We start from the raw sequence: 8083 nt of genomic DNA on the forward strand, positions 1-8083 counted from the left end.
ACCTAAAACTACAATTCCGGAGCGTTCGTTTTAGGATGAGCCCTGAGACTAAGGGATAATCAGTCCAAGGCTCAGTGATTATGTTGCCAGCTTCGATGTTGGGCTGGCCTCCAGGGGTTGGAAGAAGTGCAACTCGGGAGGAAAATGATTTGTTTGCTTCGCTGAGTCCTGGGTAAGCTCACGAAAACAAAAGGTACATGAGTAAAAGTCAACATACGCAAGCAAACCTTGCACAGCCCATTGGTTTTAAATATTTCCAGAGAACGACGGGGCAGATTTAGCTTTTTGTCTCTTTTGTTCCTTTTTCTTCACCTTTTTTTTCTTTATAAAAGACCGATTTATATCTCGGGGATCGATTGCCGAAACATTTTGGCCGAGCTTACTTCCGCTATAGCACCTGTCCAAAAGTAACGCAACGATCCCAAAATCACACCAAAATTCGCGGGTTTCAACAACAGATAATTCAATCAATTCAAAATACTTCCATACCAAAAAGCTATCAGTATATGGTTTAAAACTCTCTCTTTTTTTACATACTAGTATTATTAGATCTTATTGCTTATCAGAGTTGTAAATACAAACATAAACGAACAAAAGTTGAAAAAATACCGTTACAGTGGGTTACAGGGGATGTATAATGGATGCAGGTTTTGGAAGTTTTGGCATTTTTATTTTAAAAATCCACCAATTACTCAGTATGGAAGCAATAGCAATGGGATTTGAATATGTGTTTATTTTACTAAATACCTATTCGAATTTAAATTTACGAGTTTGCGCCTTGTATATTGGGAAAGTTATGGCTTTGTGAAAATACAGACTTTTGGTGAGATTTTGGGATTGTTGCGTTATTTTTGGACAGGTGCTGTAGGTTGGGGTTCCACCCCGAGAAAGGAAGAAAAAAAAGGGGGGTGCAATCCCGACTTGCAGCTGACTGTATTTAGTACTAATTCCATAGTCAAGGTAGGGAATACTATAGAACAAATATAAGGGCAAATAATTCTCAGGCTTTTTTTTGTGTACGGTAGCTACAGCATCTGTGAGGTGCCAACCAATTAATCCTGGAAAAACGTGGGTCCGTTTTCGTGTGGACTGAAACGAAAATAGTTCTGCCGTAAGTAGTCTAGGTCTCGCCGGGTATTAACCGAGCCTTGCAATGGGGACCTTAACCAAAGAGGCGGGTCCTATATCGCAAAAATGACCCAGCTTTTCGAAAGCCCTAATCACGCCCCTCTCTATTGCAACAATATAATGTCACAAAAAACCTGCCAGCATCAAGGCAAGATGGCCGAGTTGGTCTAAGGCGCTAGCTTCAGGTTGCGATCTTCGGATTGCGATATGATATTGCTAGTCTCGCAAGAGGCGTGGGTTCGAATCCCACTCTTGTCAATATGTTCAATCATCTAGCATTATTGGAGTTTGTTTTCTTTTGTTTTTGCCTGTGATTTGGACAACTAAACCGTCACGCTCGTTCTGGAGCGGTTAGGACTCTGTATAAACGTGGTCGAGGCTGCATACTCCCGTTCTCCGGTCTTGGATGTGGTTTGCGGTTACGCTTGTGTCACGCTTGAGATTATATACAGTCGTAGGTTGTACACGACATTGCTGTCTATGCCTGATTACATGTTTGGACTTGCTAGTGCTGATCTCGGTACAAACCCACAGACACGCGCGTAATCCTCAAACTGGGTTAACGTACAGGCTAATTTGACAGCATCTCTTGTTTTCACCTTGACAATGATGACAGTTTTTTTTTTTTTTTTTTTTTTTTTTTTTTTTCTTTCTTTCTTTCATGTCTGTGACCCAAAACTCAAAACCGCAACAACAATGCCAGGACGCCAAGTCGTAGTCTTCCCCCATCAAACCACAAGCTGGGCCGACACAAACGCGTGGCTCAACTTCTGCTTGTGAAGAGCCTGCTGTTCCGGGTTAGGGGTCAAGCGCCTGTGGAAAGCGGCTTCCGAGTCACCAGGGATGCGGGAACCCATGCGGTCCGGGACCAGGTCCGGCGAGACGGACCGCACGGGATACTCGGCAGCAGGCGTCAAGGCGTGCAGGAGCGACGAGGTCACGGGCTTGGGCGCATGCACGGTCGGTGCCTGCACCTCCTCGTCCAAAACGACACGCGGTGGGACCGAGACGGTGCCTGTGCGCATCTTGGAGGGGAGTATCTGTTCGAACCCTTGCGTCTTTGCCACCTGCTCGATGCTCTTGAAGTACTGTTTATTGGTGGTGGGGGAGGTCAGTAAAGCGAGCCCACTGTTTCGAGCGAATGTATCCCAGGAGGTAAAGGGCTGGAAGATTAACATAACATAACAAAAAAAGCACATATGCATACCTTGACTGTTTTTACCTGCAGCTCCAGGGTGGCATCCTCGTCACACACTATCATTGGGTGAGGGTGCAGCTGCAGGCTCGACAGAGTCCACATGTGGTTGACCCCCTGCTCGAGGCACCTCTGCAGCGCCAAGGCCTTGCGTGCGCCCAGGATTATGACGACGACCTCGCGAGCCTCGAGCACTGTCTGCACGCCCACTGTCAAGGCCATCTTGGGGACCTTTTCCATGTCGTTGCCGAAGAAGCGCGAGTTGGCCAGGATGGTGTCGTACGCGAGCGTCTTGACCCTTGTACGAGACGCTAGTGATGAGCCCGGCTCGTTGAAGGCTATGTGGCCATCCTCGCCGATGCCGGCCAGGAAGAGGTCGATGCCGCCAGCTCGGCGGATGGACTCCTCATAGGCGACGCACTCGGCCTCGAGGTTTGGCGCGTTGCCGTCCAAGATGTGGACGTTGGCCGGGTCGACGTTTACGTGTGAAAAGAAATGCTTCCACATGAAGGAGTGGTAGCTTTCGGGGTGGTCCCGAGGGATCCCGATGTACTCATCCATGTTGAACGTGACGACATGCTCGAATGAGATCTGGTTTTCATGGTTAGAATGGATACGGCCTCTGGTCACGGGAAAGGGGCCGCCGCAGCACGGCACTTACCTCCCCAGCTTTGTACTTCTCCACTAGTATTCTATAGATACCCAACGGGCTGGACCCTGTCGGGAGGCCGAGTACAAAAGGGTGTGCTGCTGTGGGATGGAAGTGGTTTATCCGTTCAACAATGTAGTTTGCCACATAACGGCTGGCTTGCTCGTCGTCGTCTCTGATGATGAGCCTCATTTTGTTGGTGTGAGATGATTATCGAGGAATGAAGGAAAAAGATATGGGAAAAAAAAAGGATGTAACCAGGGATGAGTTGTTGGGATGAAAGAGGCACCTCTGTTCTGAGAGAGGATGATAAACAGGTACGTAGGGGTTATGGGTGTTGGATCTGTTCTAGCACAAGTGTGTCGTATGAGGTTGAGATGCTGGGTTTATTTCCAGGTGTTGGTGTGTGTGTGAACAAACAAGCAGTGGGTAACACCTGTGGGTGGCTCAGGCAAGAACTTTCTAGACGGACCTCGCTGTGGTCAAGTGCAGGGAATACTTGCGGGTACGGACTGTTGGTCGCAAGCTCAAAGGTTGTTATCGGAAAGGTCGGCTTAAGAGAGCTAGCTCGGATGTTGCCAGCGATTATGGGCCTGGCCTGACCTGACGTACGACAAGCTCCGGGCTCGAACAAGTATGCTTATCCCCGGAGTAACTTGAAAAGCCCCGTGCAATACGACCAGTAGGGACTCGACTCAGGTTCACGCGCTCACATAGTTGGACAGGATCATCGGCGCTTACCCCGGAATAACTCAGTCTTGCATTATTGGCCTGTAACTCTCAAGCGTCATAGCGAGGATGGAGGGTGTTGCTCATGGCCAGAGGGTGGCCCTCATTCACTTCCACTGATGTCTGAACCAAGTGGCCGGCTTGACGCAAATCCAGTTGGGGCAGACAGCTGTATCTGGAAGGGCTGGTGACATGAGCACAAAGCTAGCGGGATATGGGGAGCCGGGTGGTGCCAGGTGATGAAACGTTATATTGTGGTATGGCGACCATCCACATGGGATGAAGATGTGCAGTGCGGTAGTTGGCTTGTGGCAACCAAATCCACAAAATCCACAGTGCAAAGGCTATAACCTAACCTAAGAGGCATCGAATCCAGCACGCACCAGGCGCCCACATTCGTAAGTGCATTGCCAATTAGGGCTGAGTATCGTCTGATATAGGAAAACGGCCAGTCGGAATCTCTCCATATCCCGAGCGCAGATGCAAAGGGCAAGTCAAAATGAGCGAGCGAGGCATTTGGCATTTGCCCAGCGGCGGAGGATGCTGGTGGAGATGTCCTGGGAAAATACAGTAAAAGGCAAACAGATAAATGTCAGATGCCCGGGACGCCCGACCCTTGACCCATCAAAGACCCATCAAAGGACAGTGTCCGGTGTCTATGGTTGTTGATAAAGTGCGGGTTGAGATACGTATCCTTGGCGAGTTTTGGCTTTCTGTCGTCAGCCGGGTAGATAGCATCGCGTTGAATCTGAGTGTCGTCGATGATGATGCAAATTGGACATGCGCCTGCTGCTACAGTACCTAGTAAGCGATGGTACCCGAAAACCCCGATCCTAGCGATTGGTTTCATTACTCCACAGAGTGGTGGGGGCGGGTTTTGTTAGAGAGCCCCACCAACCATGCACCAAATCCAGGATGTGGGGTTTGACAAAGGCGATAAGCTCAGTACCAGGGTCCAGCAATGTCACTACTGTATTACCACTTTGTCAAGTACTATGTAGTAATCGAGGCCAGGCAACGTTACCTACGGAAGCTCGCAAGTGTACCTCTAGCTGTCACATTACCTGACCTTTTGCTTGAGTGCTACCTATCAGACAAAAAAACACATTTGGGTCCTTCGTTATCGTGTATTCAGCCCCCGAATCTTGGCAGCCAGTTGATCGTTTCCCCACTAGGCCGCGCTATCCAGCAGACCAAGTCTTGCAATTGAACCAGTCACCCCGCCGCTGGTCTTGATCTTGGTTGTTATGGTGTTTCAACACGTCAGTCCAACTTGGAAGCTGAACCCGCGCTTGTCGCCTTTGATCTGGACGACGCTCGCAAACCGCGAGGCCCGGAATAGCGATACTCCGGATTGTTTTGAGGGTTTCGGTTTTCAATACAAAAAAAAAAAAAAAAAAAGAAATACTGCCTGCTGTATGCGCAGGCACTCAATGTAACAGGACTAGACTGGATTGCTCACGTGCCAAGTGCACCATGTCTGTCTAGAGGTAGGCACCTGTCCAAGACAGAAATGAGGGTTTGGTGTTAAAGAAGCCAGCTGAGGCCAAGAATGACATTTTGTCGAGTTAAAAATCGTATCCCGTGTGCTTGATAGCCGGCAGCCACCGGCCAAACCGTTTAGGACAAAGCACTCCGATTATATCTATTCTCTACCACCAGCCAGATCAATCCAAGTCGACATTCATTCAGCACCTACTCACTCACTGATTGATCTGATTGGCTTCGCTGATCCATAGGTCTAGACACCTCAGAAGAACAAACTCCGTTACGAACCAACGCAGCAACAATCCAATATCAATAGCAACCATACCGGGATTAATCCACGCCATTTCACCGCTTATTGTCGCAACAAGCTAAAAAAAAAAAAGTACGTACCTGGTATTTTTGTAGTTGGTTAGGTTCCATCGCTCCCGCGCGCCTTGCAGCCGCCAGGGCGCTTCCGTAGTACGCACATTGCCATTCGTTGTCTTTGCTCACGCATTTGATTTTACGTCTGCAAAAGTCAACCATTGGGGGTTCCTGTAACTGCTTCTCCTCCGTCTTGGCTTGAGTAGCTGTGCCTCTCAATCTGTAGCTCATACTTAAAAAAAAAAAAAAAAAAGGTATCCAAGATTTTCCCTCCCCCCCTGTATGCTTTAGATTCTTGTCTTGGTCATTGACGGTTCACATTACCGGGGTGGTTTTCCAACTACAGGTCTTATGCACCTCGTATTTGAGTGACAAGACAATCCAAACAAAAAGAAAAGAAAAAAAAAAATTCCCATCCACGCTCGCCGTCGGCGGGTCGATCGATCCGAAGACTGGACCCCTTGGTGTGGGTGGATATGGTACATACGGACCGCAACCATTTCCCGATAAATACGACCGCGCCCTCTCGCCTCCAGGGTCCCCTCGGTGTGTCATGCAGCCGCTCATTTCTGCCATGACATCGCTACGCGACATGATCATCGCGGCTTTCAAGTCCCTCACCAGGGGCAGGTCCTTCATCCAGGCCCTGCTGGCCTTTTGGGTCAGCCCCAACGTCCTCAAGGAGTGCCACGAGTCGAACGATGGCCCGTGTTGCCCGAGGCCGGCCCAGGACTTCCTCCTCGAGGTCGAAGATCTCCTCTCGCAGCCGATAGAGTCTGCGGCGCTGCTGAGCTTCTCCAGGAACCTCAAGACGCAGTTTCGCCAGCGGTTGTGGTCGAACCGGGCTTGCATGCTGCCGTCGTACAACTACCAGCTGCCCAACGGTTCGGAGCAGGGTCGCTATCTGGCCGTGGACGTGGGCGGCTCAACCCTCCGCGTGGCCCTGGTTGAGTTGAAGGGGCTGGAGGACGGCGGCTATGAGGGTTGCAGTCGAATCGTGAGGATCGACAACTTTCGCATAGACTTCGGCGTCAAAGCACTTGTTGGAAGGGCCTTCTTCGACTGGATGGCCGCAAGGATCCTCGAAACAATCAGATCTGCGTCGGAGGGTGTTGCTGGAAGCATGGAAGAGCTCAACGGCAGTCCGCAGGCCCCGATCCCGGTGGGTTTGGCATGGAGCTTTCCAATCGAGTAGGTTTTTTTTTTTTTTTCGCTCCTCGTATCCAAGTGCTGAGGATAATCATTTCACAGGGGGCTATCGCCTCCATGCGGAATTTTCAATGCTTTCTTTTTTTTTTTTTTTGTACCCGATGGCTGACAACTACTTGCCAGACAAACCTCACTGAAAGGAGGCCTGCTGCAAAATATGGGCAAGGGATTCCTTGCCGCGGACGGACTGCTTGGTCAAGACCTCGGCGAAATAGTCAAACAGGCATGCAGTGGCCGCGGGCTCCACGTTGAAGTCTCAGCCATAATCAACGACTCCTCCGCCGCGCTCCTCTCCGAATCTTACCGCCGCTCGTCAACCCGCTTCGGGCTCATTCTTGGGACGGGGTTCAACATCGCGGCGTATATGCCAGTGACCACCATCGACCGGCCCAAGTTCGGGGCTCGACCGGCCGGCTGGTTTGACAAAGCCAGCCACGTTATCGTCAACACGGAAATGGGCATGTTTGGCCAGGGGTTCCTGCCCATGACCCGCTGGGACGAGCAGCTAAAAGCAGCACACCCCAAGCCTGAGTTCCAACCCCTCGAGCACTTTGTCGCCGGCCTGTACATCGGCGAGCTTGCCAGGCTCATTATGGTTGAGGCCATAGAGACGACCGGTCTGTTTGGCGGTGTCGTACCGCCGAGTTTGAAGGGCCCTTATACTTTGGAAACCGAGACCTTGTCCATCCTCGAGAGGCAAGCTTTTTTTTTTCTCTCTCTCTCTTCTTCTTCCCCATTGCTGCTCTCAGGTGTACGTACCATACTAACACCACGCAACAAATAGCGACGATAGTCCGAATCTCGAAAAAGCCCTGGCCGCATTCGCATCCCGTCATCTCTCGTCGCAAAAACCCCTCGTCTCGGACATCCTGGCCCTGCGCAGCATATCCAAGCTGGTCACGCGTCGCTCCGCCGCCATGGTCGCGGCCGCTCTGTACGGGCTCTGGGAGCTCAAGAGGGAGACGGAGAACGAGCACCTCGAGCCGCAGCATAATGCGGAACCTGCCCGTGTGCGGTTCGCACAGGAGACCAGAGCCGAGCTGGACCTCGGTCGCGTCGTGGTTGGCTTCAACGGGTCCGTTATTGAGCAATACCCCGGCTATCGAACAAACTGCCAGCTGTACATCGATGCGCTTTTCGAGATATCACAGCACAGGTCTCCCTATGTAACAGATCTGCCCCATGAAGAGCAGCTGATCGAGCTCGTCCCTGCAAAGGAGAGCTCGCTCCTCGGGGCTGCTGTGGCCCTGGCGTGTCTTGAAAGAGGCAAGGCCAATTGAATCCCATCACGGACGACGGAGCAGCTAGTCTTTTTTTTTTTT

The 8083-nt window shown here is 50.8% G+C and overlaps 3 protein-coding genes across 3 annotated transcripts in view; 2 read left to right on the top strand and 1 right to left on the bottom strand.

Moving 5' to 3' along the window:
* PpBr36_08532 (uncharacterized protein) overlaps nucleotides 1-1141 on the top strand; it is a gene marked incomplete at both ends in the record, with an annotated part of 34867 nt that extends 33726 nt beyond the window's left edge. The window contains one exon of the mRNA XM_029895661.1: nucleotides 1120-1141. Within this exon, the coding sequence (XP_029747189.1) occupies nucleotides 1120-1141 (22 nt within the window). The remainder of the gene's footprint in view (nucleotides 1-1119) is intronic.
* A 715-nt stretch (nucleotides 1142-1856) lies between these two features.
* Nucleotides 1857-3164, bottom strand: PpBr36_08533 (uncharacterized protein; the record flags this gene model as incomplete). The annotated part of the gene is made up of 3 exons (XM_029895662.1): nucleotides 1857-2216; nucleotides 2336-2914; nucleotides 2985-3164. 3 exons carry the CDS (start codon nucleotides 3162-3164, stop codon nucleotides 1857-1859), a joined length of 1119 nt encoding a protein of 372 aa, XP_029747190.1.
* A 2941-nt stretch (nucleotides 3165-6105) lies between these two features.
* On the top strand, nucleotides 6106-8041 carry PpBr36_08534 (uncharacterized protein; the record flags this gene model as incomplete). The annotated part of the gene is made up of 3 exons (XM_029895663.1): nucleotides 6106-6743; nucleotides 6885-7442; nucleotides 7546-8041. The coding sequence occupies 3 exons, from the start codon at nucleotides 6106-6108 to the stop codon at nucleotides 8039-8041; spliced, it is 1692 nt and encodes a 563-aa protein (XP_029747187.1).
* Between the last annotated feature and the right edge of the window lie 42 nt (nucleotides 8042-8083).

The sequence above is a fragment of the Pyricularia pennisetigena genome, chromosome 5 (assembly GCF_004337985.1).
Source record: "Pyricularia pennisetigena strain Br36 chromosome 5, whole genome shotgun sequence".
Classification (NCBI taxonomy): domain Eukaryota; kingdom Fungi; phylum Ascomycota; class Sordariomycetes; order Magnaporthales; family Pyriculariaceae; genus Pyricularia; species Pyricularia pennisetigena.